The following is a 16,844-nucleotide window of genomic DNA, read 5'->3' on the forward strand; positions in this document are numbered from 1 at the left end:
GGAGGGACAGCATTAGGAGATACACCTAATGCTAAAGGACGAGTTAATGGGTGCAGGAAATCAACATGGCACATGGATACATATGTAACAAACCTGCACATTGTCACATTGTGCACATGTACCCTAAAACCCTAAAGTATAATAAAAAAGAAAAAAAAAAAAAAATATGCTTTGTTCCAGAAAAAATTAAAGATTAATCTCTTATATAAAGACAATTATATAAAGGAACTTAAATAATGATGACTTAGTCCCACGTAAATCACCAAATATGGTTATTATAATAAAATCAAAATATGGTATGAAATACATTGTGTCAAAAATGGGAAAAAGGGAAAAAACTTAAATTAGGCTGGCATACTAAATGTTTACTACAACTTTGTTGGAGGAGGGCTTAAGGTTTTCCAGGAATCCCTTTTGACAAAATGAGAGCCAGTTTGAATTCTAATTATGTAAAGAAAATGAGCTCTGGGCCTTTAAATATACAAACCAGTTCAGAGTGAAGGTGAGGTTATCCTTAAATGTGAGACTACATTAATTTATTTTATATGCACAATTTCTCTGTTATCAAACAGATAATTATGGAAAATGAGTTAGCATCACACAGGTAATATGCTTGAGAGCATGATACAATCTGAGGTTTCCCATGCAACCCTGAGCTGTATGATTATCAAAAAGGTGAAGTGAGGAATACAGGAGAAATAAATCTTCAATGCTGAAGTTAGACTCAGGAGATCTGTTTGTCCTGATGAACTGACATCTTTGCTAGTAAGTTCAAAGGTAGACAGTGTTTATTTCCTGTTTCACTTCCAGACATTGCCTGTGCTTTTCCAGTCACTCAACAAAGAAGGCATGTGACACCTACTCACATTTCTGGAATGACATCAGTGAGAGAATATGTAACTGTGGCTCTTGTTGACTAAAAGGATTAACTTTGGAGGTCACAAAGTTCAACCTTCTAACTCCTTTTTGGGTAATTTTCCAACTATCTTTATTTGCTCTACAATACTTTGAAGAAAACTATAACTTATGAACACGTTTTTCTTAATGTGTTCACAAACATACTAGAAAATAGAGAGTATTATTAAAGTATTAACCTAAATTTCTCAGCTTCCTACTACAAAAGAGTTATGCAATGATCAGATATTCATGAAAACAAAGGCTCACCTTGATGACTAGTTTTGGGGGGAAGCTAGGAAAAAGAAATCGCTTTGTTTTAGCTTATCTCTCATTGTCTTTTCAGCTATGACCATGGAGGGAGAGGTGGAAGGAAGGTATTTGGCATTTCTTCTTCAGGCCTCATCATGGCAAGCCATGACTAGATCTCTTTAGGCTGGCTCCAGCAGGGCTGGCCTGAAACACGGGGGAGTACCACAGGCTTCTGCTCTGTCTGGAGAGCTCACATTTCATGAATTTTCGTTTTATGTAGTTGACAACAAACAATCTTACTTCCTCAGGAATAGGTGCCGGCCTAGGATTTGCCCCAGGTTGAACAAAGTTTGTGCAAAATGTACTTACCCATCACAAAGTAAAACCTCAGGTTCCCATAACTGGTAGTGTCCATGGATGGAGTGCATAATTTCCTCTCTCCATCTTTGAGGAAGACCATTGATAAGCCTGATTCTATTGTTCCACATTCCGTACCAATGACAGCTCCCAAGACATCCCATCTAAAAAAAAAAGGGGGGATTAAGAGTTAGAGTTAGAATATTAAGTCAAATCTTTATAAAGCATAACATTTTGTTTTTTTTTTTTTTTTCTTTGAGACAGAGTCTCGCTCTGTCACCCAGGCTGGAGTGCAGTGGCGCGATCTCGGCTCACTGCAAGCTCCGCCTCCTGGGTTCACGCCATTCTCCTGCCTCAGCCTCTCCGAGTAGCTGGGACTACAGGCGCCCGCCACCACGCCCAGCTAATTTTTTGTATTTTTAGTAGAGACGGGGTTTCACCGTGGTCTCGATCTCCTGACCTCGTGATCCGCCCGCCTCGGCCTCCCAAAGTGCTGGGATTACAAGCGTGAGCCACCGCGCCCGGCAACATTTTGTTTTTAGTGAAGGACACTTACTTAGTAATGAATAATTCTGAAATACAGATATGGCACTTTATTTAGGTAATGAATAAACTTTAAACACAAATTTTAGGTAGTGAATACACTTTAAACACATTACATTCACAGTTATAGTTTTCCTGTAGAGGGATGAAGATGAATTTCATCAATATTGTATATGGTGTGTCTACCTGTGATCAGAGCCATGCTCCAGACTGAGATACTTTTTATTCTTTAAGTACTTACAACAGTTGAGTTGAGAAATCAATGAACTAGGGAAACAGTGAATTATAAAGACAGACTCATAATATAAATACTTGTATGATGTTTTACATATTGAAAATAGTAATGGAATGAAAAGTCATAAGAATTGGCAAAAGTCTAGCAAGTTTTCAAAGAGGAGATGGGATTTAAACTGGGTCTCATCAAACAGCTAATTGGATATGTAGAAGAGAATAAAAATAGCTGGCTTTTATTGAGTGCTAACTACCTGGCCAGATTCTTTCCTAGGGCCTTTACACATTAAAGTCATTTAATTCTCACAGTGACCCTATGAGACAGTCACCATTACTACCCCAATTTTAGATGAAGAAACTGAGATGAAGAGAGGTTAAGGATGACTAGCAAAGGAAGAGGACAGTATTCAAACCCATGCAGTGTGACTCCAGAGCCTGTGCTCTTACCACAGTTGCATAATGTGTTGACAAAATCACATGAGTATAGGCTAAGAAATGGGAATGACCAGAGGGCACCATGGCTCCGCCTGTAATCCTAGCACTTTGGGAAGCCCGGGCGGGTGGATCACGAGGTCAGGAGATCAAGACCATCCTGGCTAACAGGGTGAAACCCTATCTCTACTAAAAATACAAATAAATTAGCTGGTGTGGTGGTGCATGCCTGTAGTCCCAGCTACTCGGGAGGCTGAGGCTGAAGAATGGTGTGAACCCAGGAGGCGAAGGTTGCAGTGAGCCAGCTGAGATTGCACCACTGCACTCCAGCCTGGGTGACAGAGTGAGACTCCATCTCAAAAAAAAAAAAAAAGAAAAAAGAAAAAAGAAAAATGGATGACACTATGAACAGCGCAGAAATCCATAGACCTGGGTGGAGGATGTGTGTTGGGGAAGAGTAAAAAATACATTTTAACAGTACAGTGGAACAAATCCATAGAGAGTTTGGAAAGAGGGGAGTTCAGACTCTATTTAGTAGACACTCAAGTGATATTTCTAAACTGCATATATGATTACATCTCTCCTTTGTTTAAAGTCTTTCAGGGGCTCCCCCATTGCTATCTGGACAAATTCCAAGTTCCTTAATGCAGAATACGCAGTCCTTCTTGGCCTGGCCCAAGAACATTTCTAGCACAATCTCTCGCCTTGTACCATGTCTCTTCTGCCTTGTACCCAAAATCTTTTGCCATATAATGTGAATTCAAAGTCACTAAAACATTCTCTGTCAGCCCTCTGAATCTTAACTTATTGTCTATCAAACAAACTCAGGGTCATTGTTCAAGATGTCCTTGAAATATCAAACACCTTTCTGTACAGTCTTTCCCAAACTTCCTGGCTCCTCCTACACAGCCCCACCACTCCATCTCAGACTCAGTTAGATTCTTCCTTTGTGAACTCATTTCTCACAGTACACTGCCATTGTTTCTTTACATGCCTTTCTTTATCCCTAATATGTCAGCTCCTAAGACAGGATCTGCATCTTATTTTTGTGTCCTTAGAACCTAGCTCAGTGTTCAACACCCAGCAGATCCTCAATAATTCTTGTTGAGTGATGGCAGGATTAAGGGATTCCATCTTTAGAAAATAAATGAAACCTGTAGAGTGCCCTGACTGTATCCCGTCCTCACTTTACTCTGCTTTCTCTAGTCACATCCTTGCCCTATCCTCTGAGACAATTCATGCCATTAGCACGAATTGGCACAAACTGGAAAGCAGCCTTTCCAACTGGCACATTGGAAAGCACCCTCTTCTGCTCCTGACCACACATCAGGCAGGTCTGACCACCACTTCCACTCAAAGTCCCCTCGTACTTGTACTTAATGCCTATTGCTACTATTGCTGCCAGGCTTAGGCTTTGGTACTGAATCAACTTACAGTCATAGCTCTGATGGTTCAGCCTCCTCTTCCCCTTAGATATTTGCTACACCCCAGATGGTGTAGATCTGCCTTCTATCCAAGCCCTGCAATGACCACCTGGTCTTTAGCTTCTCTGTTAGCCTAGGTTCTAGGCACACACTTTAAACGCCCAAAATATTCAGAGAGGTTTTCAGGTTTAGATCTCTTTTAAAGACTCACAGGCCTAAATGAATGCTCTTATATAGAGGCCTGACCTCTATGCCCCCAAGTGCCTCTTCCCTTACTCATACTCTTTCTCTACTCTTGCTACCAGTCTATCTGATTCCTCTTCCCTTGCCTTTTCAAGGCAGACTCATCTGTTGCTACCCAAGTCCCGGTTGTGTCAGTGAGAAGTGAAAAACAAAGTAGAAGGTCAAAGACAGCTCCATGTTTAGGGGAACAGGTATTTACAGCACACCACATTCAAGAAGACTCTGAAGCTAGTCAAACAAAAACCTTGCAATACATGTTGGCTATAACAGAAGTCACAAACTGGTGTTTGGGGGAATGACCATAAGCTTTCAATAGACATTTAGGTCATTTCTTTTTTGTTATTATTAACAATGCTATATAAAAAGGTCCTTGTGTGTTTACATATGCATGTGGGAGTTTCCCTATCAGCCTTTCTTCACTGGTGTCTGTGAGAGAAATGAGTCCTAATGCCCCAAGGCACCCATTATATTAGTAAATTGCTTTTTCTCCTTTGTATCTAGAATCGCAGGTGCACCTGCTTTAGGAGAATTGAGAACGTAGCCAGATCATTTTCTGTGTTCTGGGGTTATCACAAAGAATCTCTGCTGAGAAAGGCTGGTAGAGTATATATCTGGAAGTGGAGTTGCTGGGCAATGTGGTACTTCATTATTGCTCTTCAAAATGGTTGGATAAATTTATGTTTCCACCAGGAGGGTAGAAGTTTCCTGTTTCCCCACAAGCTTGCCATCACTTCGTTTTGCCAAGCTTTTAAAATTTGGCCTATTAGATGATTATGAAATTTTATCTCACCTTTGCATTTACATGATTAGTAGTGAGGCCAAATATATTTTCATGTTTATTGGCCAGTTGGGGTTACTCTTATCTTGAGTTGCCTATTTATGTCCATTTTGTATTAAGATCGCTCTTTTCTTTCTCTCACTTTCTTATGACTTGAATTCTTTATATATTCCAGGTAGTAATCTTTTCTTGGCTATCTGTATTGTACTATTTTCACTTTGTTTATGTGTCGTTGGATGTATAGATGAGTTTTAATTTTAATATAGTAGAATTTATCTATCTTTTCTCTATGCTTTGTGCCTTTATCTAATTCTCCCTTACCCTCAAATCATAGAGATACTCGTCTATATTTTCTTCTAAAAGTTTTAAAGCTTTGCTTTTCACATTTAGGTGGTTTTAATGAACCTGAAATTGATTTGAGGTAAGGAATGAGTTTGAGATCCAATATGGTTTTTTCTATATAGATAGCCATTTATTCCAGAACTGTTAACCATTTGCCCTAATTATTGGTAATGCTACTTCTGTCACATAACAATCCCCTATAAACATGAGTGTTTCTAGAATTAACTTGTCTCTCTTTTTTCCTCCATTAGTCTATATGTCCATCTCTGTGTACAAACCAATTTAAATATCATACATATGGTATATATATATATTATCTGTATATGTAAAATAGCTCTTGATAGCTGAGCTCCCTGTCCCTCAGCCACATCTTTCACTTCTTCACAATTGTCTTGGCTACTCTTGCCCTTGTTAACTCTTCCTAATGAATGTTAGAATCACTTTGTTGAGTTCTATTAAAAACCCTACTTGGATCTCGACAAGAATCTGATGTCTCTTTAGTTACTGATAAGAAGTTATCTATTGAATTGTTGCTCCTTTGTAAATAATCTGTCTTTCTCTCTGGTTGCTTTTTTGTCTTTGGTATTCTAAAATTTTTCTGCAGTGTATGTAGGTGTAGGTTTATTTTTTCTATGGAAACTTGGTGTACCTTGTCAGTTTGGGGATTCGAATCTTTAATCAGGTCTGGAAAAATGTAAGTCACTATCTTTTCAAATATTAACTATCCTCTATTCATTCTATATTCTTTCTGGAAATTCTATGGGACCTGTATTGAAATGTCATATTCTATTCTCCATGTCTCTCACTCTCTCATTAATCTTTATTTCTTTTTATACTGCATTATGTGTTTTTTTCTCAGATCTGTCTCTAGTTCAATATACTAATTCTGTCTTCAATTCTTTCTATATTTTTACCTTTATAGTTAATATTTAATTTCTATCACTGTATTTTTCATTTTAAAAAGTTTTTATTTTTTTATTTTTTATTTTTATTTTTTTATTTTTTTTTCAGAAATGGTGTTGCTCTGTTGTTCAGGCTGGAGTGCAGTGGTGCAATTCACGGCTCATGGTAGCCTTAACGTCTCGGGCTCAAGCGAACCGTCCACCTCAGGCTCTCCTCAGAGTAGCTGAGACAAGGAGGCACCACCATGTCCAGGTAATTTTTGTATTTTTCCTTTTAGAGATGGTGTTTTGTCATGTTGCCCAGGCTGGTCTGAAACTCCTGGGCTCAAGCAATCTACTGATGTTGGCCTCTCAAAGTGCTGGGATTACAGGTGTCAGCCACTGTGCCCCACTTCTTTGATTCTTTTTAATATTTGCTTGTTCTTTTCTCATAGTATCCTCTTCTTTCAAAATGACTTAGATAAAAAAAAATCTTTTAAATCATTTAATCATATTTATCTCATATCTCTGTGTTATCTCAATTGGAATGCACTTATTCTGTTTGTCATATCTGATGACTCCTTTTTGGTGAATCATAAAATCACATAGATCATAATTCTTGTTGTGAGCTCATCTTTAGCGGACTTATTTCCAGTGTTAATTTTACACACTGTGTGTGGAAGAAATATTTTTACAAAGGGGTTTTGCATTTGCGTTTGTGAGCATCTTGGAGGTTCCCTGGTCCTGAATTTCTTTTTACATTAATTCCTCAGTTTAGAATTTTCCCACCACCTGGGTGAAATGAATGTGAATTTCACATTTGTTTGGAGTTTCCATTCTCCTGGGAGATTTTTTTTTCACTCTTGAATCAATGAGAGAAGTTGTTATCCTAATTTCTTCTTTATGGAGAAGGAGCTCTTCAGGGTCCCATGTTTATACAAGAGTAACCGTTCTATCTGTCATCTGCCAAAGATCCTGTGTGAGTATTTTTAACTCTAATCTTCAGCCTTTGATTACATATGTTCAGTCCATCCTGAACTGCCTAAGTTTCAGCTAATGGCTTATTATTCAGGTTTTTAATTTCCCTTTGTTTTAGGTATCTGCTCATTTCCTCCCCTATCCTAGGGCCACATATTGAAGAAAATTATCATACTTGATCCAACATTTCTATGGATTTGCAGAGGAAAAGGAATTGCATGAGCTCAGACAGCCTTGTTGTCACAGCTTCAAATTTTCAGCTGGCTGATTACTATTAGCAATGATGGGGAACTAAAAGAGGTAAGCTAATTAGTTCATTTTAGGCTCTCATTTAATTATGTCATCAGGAGTGTTAACAAATTAAAGGACGATGTCATCTTTCAAATCAGCAAGCTTCTCTTTTAGAGTAGGTTCAAATTATTTTAACATGTTAAATAATCAATTTTTAAATGTAGTCTGGTTATTAACTTTTTTCTTGTTTCTAAATATCCCTGGTGACATTATATAAAAAGCAATTCTATAAATAAAAACAATTGTTAGTTACTGAATATTAATAATTATCCTAAGGCATGAAGATATGTTTCTTTTCAGGAAAATAAATATAATGTTTATTAGCCATAATTTCTTCATCCAAAGCTTATATATCAAAGTGTCTCTAAGCAATGTATTTAAGCCACAGGCTCAGTTCTCAATACATGGACAGTAGTTTTATTAAATTTCATTAAGCAGCCAAACTTTGTTGGAAATCATGATATGCAAACAGAATTACAGTTATTTTAGGTAAATGTTTAATCATTCTAGTTTTTGAAAACATGTATATTTATTCCTTGCACAAAGTTTATCATGTATACTTACTTTAGAATTAGTTAATTCTATTTTCAAAGCAAAGACTATCCAGGGAAATAATTTTTAGCAACAGCAAACAAATAGCATATATCTATAATATCACACATTTGGCAACAGATATCAAAGGAGATATGTGAATTATTTTAAAATACATTATAGGCTGGGAGTGGTGGCTCATGCCTGTAATCCCAGCACTTTGGGAGGTCAAGGTGGGTGGATCGCTTGAGGCTAGGAGTTCAAGGTCAGCCTGGCCAACATGGTGAAAACTCGTCTCTACGAAAAATAGAAAAATTAGCTGGGCATGGTGGTGCACACCTATAATCCCAGCTACTCGGGAGGCTGAGGCATGAGGATGGCTTGAACCTGAGAGGTGGAGGTTGCAGTGAGCTGAGATTGCACCACTGCACTCCAGCCTGGGTGACAGAGGGAGACTCTGTCTCAAGTAAAATAAAAGGTATGACATATAATTATATATGTATAATTGTATACTTTGTATAATTTATGAGAGAAGTTTGATACTTGCATCTTGTCTTTAATATTTAAAAAGTTGAAATATTTGTTATTTTAAAACCGATTTCTCTTTAGTTTCTGGCCATGTCTAGTTTGGCCTTTGTTATTCACACAATTAACTGGTCTACATTTGGAAGAAACTGGGACACACAAGGGTAAGTGGCTTGCCTAAGGCCAACCACCTGTTCAGCTCTAAAATTTAGATATTTTCTTTCTTGATTTGCTCTGATTTTCTTAGTTACAGTTGTAAAAAGGATATTATGTATGCCAGGATGATTATGTTGAACCATCCCAGTTTATAATAGATTTGGGACAAAAATATTAGAAAATTCTTTTAAAAAATTTTTAACAGATTACATCAATCATTCAAGGAGCAAGCACATGGAATAGTAACTTTTTGAAACAGCTCTTAATAGTATTGCATCATTCGCAAATTAACCAGGAGCCTCTCTTGACGCATACACGAAAATTTCACACTGGTTCATTGGTCTTTTGCTTGCTCCATTTATCCCAATTAAACCACTCAGCCTACTGATCCACAAAGCAAGTTAAGGTTATAAATCATGCAGATGATGACTCCTTTTTGATATCTATCTGCTTTAGAGTATTTTTAAAGTGAAAAATTAAATTGAAAAAGAATTTTCATGGACTAAAAGAACCTTCTATTTAAGTGAGAAATGAGATTAGTAGCCTTTTTCTTTTATTTGTCGTAAATGGAAAACTTTTCTAGATTAATTTAAATGAGTTATTATCACTTCTACCACAACATTGTATGAGATATGATTCAGATCGTATAATAACTTTCAATCTTTATTTAAGTCTGACATACCCATTTTTTTCTCTCAATTAGGTTTTATTTTTCCCAGCTAACTGTTGGAAGATAACAAAAGTGAAGTTACTTCCTTTAGAAATCCAAATATTTATAATCAAGTAAAATGGGAAGTTTAGCCTACTTTGAAGAGAAAAAGGCAGAGATAAATCTGCTTTACTGAATTTTTACAAGATTCATGTTTTGCAAAAGTCCTGTTGCTTTGAATAACTTACTTTGCATTTATTAAAAATTCAGAAGGAACCTGTTACAGCACAAGCTCATTCTTTCATGAATTTGTATAAACACTGGCTCAAACATGGTTGGAGGCAAAGTATCCTTAAGGAGATCCCAGAGCTCTTATCAACTACTGGGGGACTTCAGGTAGAGTCTTTACTCCCCAGACTTCAAAGTCCCAATTTACAAGGTCACAAAGCTGTGGTCATTTCCAGTTACAAAAATTATATAGTCCCTGACTGTCTCCAAATATAATAATTACATGAAGTAAAATTATAATATAACCAAATCTTTGAGACCAGTAGTGGTTATTTGAGGAGCTCTATAGTTCTGCCAATATCTCGGATGGCATGGCAATTTTCCTCCAAAGGTATGTTACTTCTCTGTGGTTTAAATTACGCTTTCCCTAAGGAAATGCAGTTCTATGTGAAGTGCATTTGAAGGAATGTCTGCCTGAGGGAGAGAGCTCTCTACAATGCAGCAATTTATATTTATTCTTTTATGATTAATTCTAAAATTAAAAAGCCCTTAACTTATTTATTATAAATACAGTGGTATCTATTATTTATCGCAAATAGAGTGAGGTGAAGTTGGAGCACAGAAAAAGTTTTCTAATCAATAAAATGCCTTAAGGCAACTCTGTTCCTTAGAGATAGCAAGGTCACAATAATATTTAATTTATATTTTTAAAATAAGGCTTTCTGTTTTCTCTGTCATTAAAAGAGTAATATTTTTGTAAGCAAAAAATACTTTAAAGAGGTGTCTTAGCTGGAAAGCTGATGGTCTTCTCTATCAGGTGTTTTGGAATGCTTTGTAACTAGGATTAATTATATTTTAACCAGCTCATACTTCAATACTTTTAAGAATGATATGTATTCTTGGTAGGGTAGCTTAGCAATAACTATCAAAACTGAAATTATATACCTACATAAGTATGTATATGTGTGCATACACATCTGATTATCTAGTTTTCCTTTTCCTTTTAGGAACTTACCTTTCAGAAATATTTTAACAAGCACACAAGAATGTTTACTACAATATTCTTTGTCTATCAACAGGGGGTTCAGTTAGATTAACTGGCCTTTGTGAAATAATGAAGATCTATATTTATTGACTAGAAGGGACTTTCATAATATGCTAAGTTTTGAAAAATCAAGTTGAAGTATAATATGCAAAATATGAGTCTAGTGTTTTGCAGGGTTTTTTTGGTATCATCATAGAAAAATTTCTGAATGACTATGCGCCAACAGTTTAACAATGAAGAATGGTAATTAGCATGGGGCGGAAATTTTAGACTTTTACTTTGCTCATTTTCTTTGCAGTAAGCAAATAATTTCCAGGAAAAAGTCAGGCATTCAGTTTATATGAATTATAATTCAGAGTGAAAATTTAATTTATCTCATTATAGGTTGATGAAAATATTAAGAATATGAACATAGGAATTAGAGATCTAATATCTTAGCCAGATCCTTCCCCTACTAATATTAGCATAAAATGCACTAAAAGTAATGGAATATTTCATATTTTCTATGAAATTTTAAATTATATTATCCAGAACATATTAAAACACCTAAAGTTGGCAACTTTAAGTATGAACTAAGATCCAGAATAAAGCCTGGCTATAAGATCCTATATTGACCAAATTCATAAGGTTTTTAAAAAATCTCATATAAATTCTCTGAGGTTGAAAAAGTTCATTACATTTATTAGGTCTATATTTGGGATGGATGCTCTGCTCTTTAATAAGGGATGTGCCATAGGTAAAGACCTTCCACATTCATTTATATTCATGAGGTTTATCTCCAGTATGAGTCCTCTGAAGTCTAGCAAGATGTATACTTTGAATGAAGCCTTCTTCACCTATCATTGCATTTATAGGTTCTACCTCTAGCATAACAGCTTAGATGAAGGTAAAAGGATGAGCTCAATTTGAAGGCTTCCCTGAATGCATTACATTTCAAAGATTCTTCTCTTCAACTGGTTCCTCTCGAATTTAATTTTGTTTTAGGTTTTTATGACATGCATCATGTTTATTTACACTCTCGTTGGAACAACACTAATAAAGAATATTGGGCTTCAGAACAGTTAGAAAGCACCCAGCTTTCTCATTAATAAGACAGTAATATAACCTAGACTAGAGATTGTTTAGAGAAAATGATGTATTGCCTGGGACATTACAGAATCTCAATAAATGTTGGTTTCCTTTTCTCCTCCTGTAAAATGTAGTGCTATTTTCATTTTAAAATAAGTCAAAGTGGTAATTCAAATCGACTTCTAAATTATAATGAGTGTTCTTACTTTTTTCATGCTATAATTAATAAATAACCTTAGAGGAAGTTGCAGTACAGTATGCAAAGCGTTATTGCTCAAGCAATCTTTAATCAAGGATATACTTAGCAAAAGATAAACTGTCTGCACTTTTTCTACCTGTAGGTCTTTAGTACTGTTTAAGATTTTAGCTACAATGTATCTGGGCTCCTAAATTTATTATTTATGTTATTTAAATGGTTAAGTTTTACTTTAATAAAAGTGAACATGACTGTAAAAACAAAACCCACTTAATAGAATGTTAACTCAGACTGCCATACTATCTTCCATTCATTCACCTTGAATTGTAAGCTTACATAAAATCCCTCTATAGCCTTATGAGCATTTTGTGAAAATATTCTAAATCACAGGTAACAATTCATCTGGATAGGAAAGTATTGTAAATCAGAGGTAACAATTCATCTGGATAGGATGAATTAAAATTTTAGTTTATGAGGGGATAATTTGTGGAAAATAAGAAGATGCTTAAACTGTTCCGAAGAGCTCTAAAGAAATTTCAGCCTATTTTTAATAAAAGTATCAACTTACATAAAAAGGGCTACAATAGAGATTGTTCTTGTTGCTCTATATGCAAATTTGTTTTTTCCTGGTAATATGTTAGATTCATTGGTTCTCTCTCTTGGGAACAAGGATAGGGAGTCAGTTGCTGCATTCTGGATGCTCACATGGACAGCTACTTTGGGGCTGGGGGCCTATTAACCAACTCAAGCATGGCAGTGCCAAGAGCAAAGATGGCGTGGAAACGTGCTGTAAATTAAAGAAGGGCTCAGGACTTCTATGAAGGAGCTCCAGAACAACTTTGGCATAGAGAACTTACATACTTGTCATTTGAAAAGTTACCGTTTTTATTTTTAAACTATAAAAACAATTAGCTTAAAAAGAAAGCAATATTAGCACCTAGGTCAAAAGAAAATCAGAAAAAGGAGGAAGTAGTACATCTTTTTTAACAGCTTGCAACAAGTTTACTCTGATCCATTTTAGCACTTGCGTGGTTTTTAAGCATATCCAATTTTTTAAATTAATATTGTTTTTTTCCCAATAATATATTTCTTGTTTAGAGAATGATTTAGGTTTTACTGGCTGTTTAACTTTGTGTTTAACCTTTTATATCTCATTAATTAATATTAGCATAATTTTCTTTTGAGCACCACTTTGGCCATATCATATTACTGATAGTGATTGTGTTTTGAATAATAACTAATTTTTAACTTATTATGCGCCATGCTTTATGCAAAGTGCTCTACATGTACTGATGCATGAAATATCCCTTTTTGGTCCTTTTAATGCTGAAACCTGAATTCTATCTTATTTTAATATGCCTCCTTGCTGCTTCTGTTACATTTGCCTTGTATATTAGTTCCTCTTTGACTTTCTATTTCTTTTGTTATGTTAGTTTAAGTCTCTCATAAGGGAAAATATACAGCTTATTTTTCAAAACTTACTGCGAGAATCTCATTTAATAAGTGAATATAACTCACTCTAATTTATCACATTACTGGTATGTTTGAATTGGCTCCTGACAAATTGTTTTCTATTTTCTATTTACCCTGTATTTTATTGTTTATTTTTTCCACTTTTCTGACATTACTGAACTGTCTTCTTTGTTCTAATGTTAACCTAATGCTTTAGAAGTTATATAATCTCCATCTGGCTTATCTATTTTTTAACAGACATATTTATATTTTATTTAAAGTTTTCTATTAACATTAAGAGTTAACCAAGATCTACAGTTTCATTCTAAACAGGTTAATAACTTGGGCAGTATTTTATTTCCTTTTTCTGCTTCCTTTCCTGTCAGCCACCTTCTATACTTTTCATGTTGCAATCTTCTGGGTTTTAATTCCAAGTTTTTATTAAAGTTTTCAAATAATCTACACTTATTTAGACTGAACTACAAGTTTTACTTTTTTACTTGTTTACTACTCTTTCTTGAATATCTCATCTTCCTCTTGGATTAGTTTCCAGGAATGTATCTTGCAATAATTCTTTCAGAGAGGGTGGTAAACTTTCTGAATCCTGTGTGTCTATAACAGTTTTTGTTTTTTCCTAATACTTGATATTTGGCTAGAGAAGGAATTTTACAACTCAAATAATTTTCAGAACTTCAAGATAACTGCTTCCTTTAAAAAAATGCTTAATGCTACCAAGGAAAGTACAATAAATCTTACCTAGAAGGTTTAGAATTTTCTTTTATTGGTGTTCTAAAATTTCTCCCTGATTATCTAGGACTGGGTATTTTTCCATTCATCTTGCTAAACATTTTCACTCACAGCCACTATACCTTTCTCCTCCTCCTCTTCCCTGCCCCTCCTCCTCCTCTTCCTCCTCCTTCTTCCCCCTTTTTTTAATCTTGGGACCTTTTTTCAATTATTTATTTGAATATTTCATTCCATGTATTCCTTCTGGCTTCTTCTTTAATTCCTATTCCTAATGTTGGAAGTGCCACTTTCTCTCCACACTTAACATCTCTTTTTCTGTAATGAAGTAACATTTCAATACTCAAATTTCCAGCTCACTAATTTGTTATTTAGCTCTGCCTATACTGATATTCAGGAAAAAAAAATCCATTAAATTGTTTCAACAATCGTATATTTTCATTTCTCGCATCTCTAATTGTTTCTTCCTCACAAAATTTGCTCTAATTTCACAAATGTAGTATACGCCCTTATCCTGCTGAGGATATTAATTATACTTCTTATACGATCCCCATTGGTTTAATCTGTTACTTCCTTTTACTTACTTGGTTCCTCGTCCTTTAGTTTAATGCTTTTTTTTTTTTTTTTACATGGAGGTGGTTTTCCTTAGATTTGGTGATTTAGATTATTTGATTAAATTCATATCTGCTATTCTCTCTTAGTTTCAGTGGAAAAATGCCCACTGACTGGGAGCAGATGTGCCCTCGGGTGAGGATTCCCATGGGGGCACAGTGCCCTGCTTCTCCATCCCACATGTACACATTCTTTGCTTGTCCCAGGGAGCAGAAGTCTCTGCTTAGAAGTGGGTGTACTGCTGGATTTGGTTGGCAAACCGAATCCAGCAGCACATCTAAAGCCTGTCCACCATGATCAAGTTGGCTTCATCCCAGGGATGCAAGGCTGGTTCAACATATTCAAATCAATAAACGTAATCCATCATATAAACAGAACAAAAGATAAAAACCACATGATTATCTCAATAGATACAGAAAAGGCCTTTGACAAAATTCAACAGTGCTTCATGTTAAAAACTCTCAATAAACTAGGTATTGATGGGATGTATCTCAAAATAATAAGAGCTATCTATGACAAACCCACAGCCAATATCATACTGAATGGGCAAAAACTGGAAGCATTCCCTTTGAAAACTGGCACAAGACAGAGATGCCCTCTCTCACCACTCCTATTCAACATAGTGTTGGAAGTTCTGGCCAGGGCAATCAGGCAGGAGAAAGAAATAAAGGGGGGGTGGAGCCAAGATGGCCGAATAGGAACAGCTCCGGTCTCCAGCTCCCAGCCCCAGCGACACAGAAGACTGGTGATTTCTGCATTTCTGCTTGAGGTACTGGTTTCATCTCACTAGGGAGTGCCTAACAGCGGGTGCAGGACAGTCGGTGAAGCGCACTGTGCGCGAGCCGAAGCAGGGCGAGGCATTGCCTCACTCAGGAAGCGTAAGGGGTCAGGGAGTTCCCTTTCCTAGTCAAAGAAAGGGGAAACAGACGGCACCTGGAATATCGGGTCAGTCCCATCCTAATACTGCGCTTTTCCAATGGGCCTGGAAAACGGCACACTAGGAGATTGTGTCCCGCACCTGGCTCGGAGGGTCCTATGCCCACGGAGTCTCACTGATTGCTAGCACAGCAGTCTGAGATCAAGCTGCAAGGCGGCAGCGAGGCTGGGGGAGGGGCGCCCGCCATTGCCCAGGCTTGCTTAGGTAAACAAAGCAGCCAGGAAGCTCGAACTGGGTGGAGCCCACCACAGCTCAAGGAGGCCTGCCTGCCTCTGTAGGCTCCACCTCTGGGGGCAGGGCACAGACAAACAAAAACTCAGCAAGAACCTCCACAGACTTAAAGGTCCCTGTCTGACTGACAGCTCTGAAGAGAGTAGTGGTTCTCCCAGCACGCAGCTGGAGATCTGAGAACGGACAGACTGCCTCCTAAAGTGGGTCCCTCACCCCTGAGCAGCCTAACTGGGAGGCACCCCCCCAGTAGGGACAGACTGACACCTCATTCAACCGGGTACTCCTCTGAGACAAAACTTTCAGAGGAACTATCAGACAGCTGAATTTGTGGTCTCACGAAAATCCGCTGTTCTGCAGCCACCGCTGCTGACACCCAGCCAAACAGGGTCTGGAGTGGACCTCTAGTAAACTCCAACAGACCTGCAGCTGAGGGTCCTGTCTGGTAGAAGGAAAACTAACAAACAGAAAGGACATCAACACCAAAAACCCACCTGTACATCACCATCATCAAAGACAAAAAGTAGGTAAAACCACAAAGATGGGGAAAAAACAGAGCAGAAAAACTGGAAACTCTAAAAAACAGAGCACCTCTCCTCCTCCAAAGGAACACAGTTCCTCACCAGCAACGGAACAAAGCTGGATGGAGGATGACTTTGATGAGTTGAGAGAAGAAGGCTTCAGACGATCAAACTACTCTGAGCTACGAGAGGAAATTCAAAACAATAGTAAAGAAGTTAAAAACTTTGAAAAAAAATTAGAAGGATGGATAACTAGAATAACCAATGGAGAGAAGGGCTTAAAGGAGCTGATGGAGCTGAAAGCCA

The 16,844-nt window shown here is 36.9% G+C and overlaps 1 protein-coding gene across 4 annotated transcripts in view; it reads right to left on the minus strand.

The window, feature by feature from the left end:
* The window catches only part of RELN (reelin), a 543,089-nt gene that overhangs the window by 199,678 nt on the left and 326,567 nt on the right, over nucleotides 1–16,844 (minus strand). For all 4 annotated transcript variants that reach the window (XM_058425556.1, XM_032761303.2, XM_032761302.2 and 1 more), the window contains exon 12: nucleotides 1,516–1,667. In XM_058425556.1, coding sequence (XP_058281539.1) covers nucleotides 1,516–1,667 — 152 coding nt within the window. The remainder of the gene's footprint in view (nucleotides 1–1,515; nucleotides 1,668–16,844) is intronic.

The sequence above is a fragment of the Hylobates moloch genome, unplaced genomic scaffold (assembly GCF_009828535.3).
Source record: "Hylobates moloch isolate HMO894 unplaced genomic scaffold, HMol_V3 SCAFFOLD_1, whole genome shotgun sequence".
NCBI lineage: Eukaryota > Metazoa > Chordata > Mammalia > Primates > Hylobatidae > Hylobates > Hylobates moloch.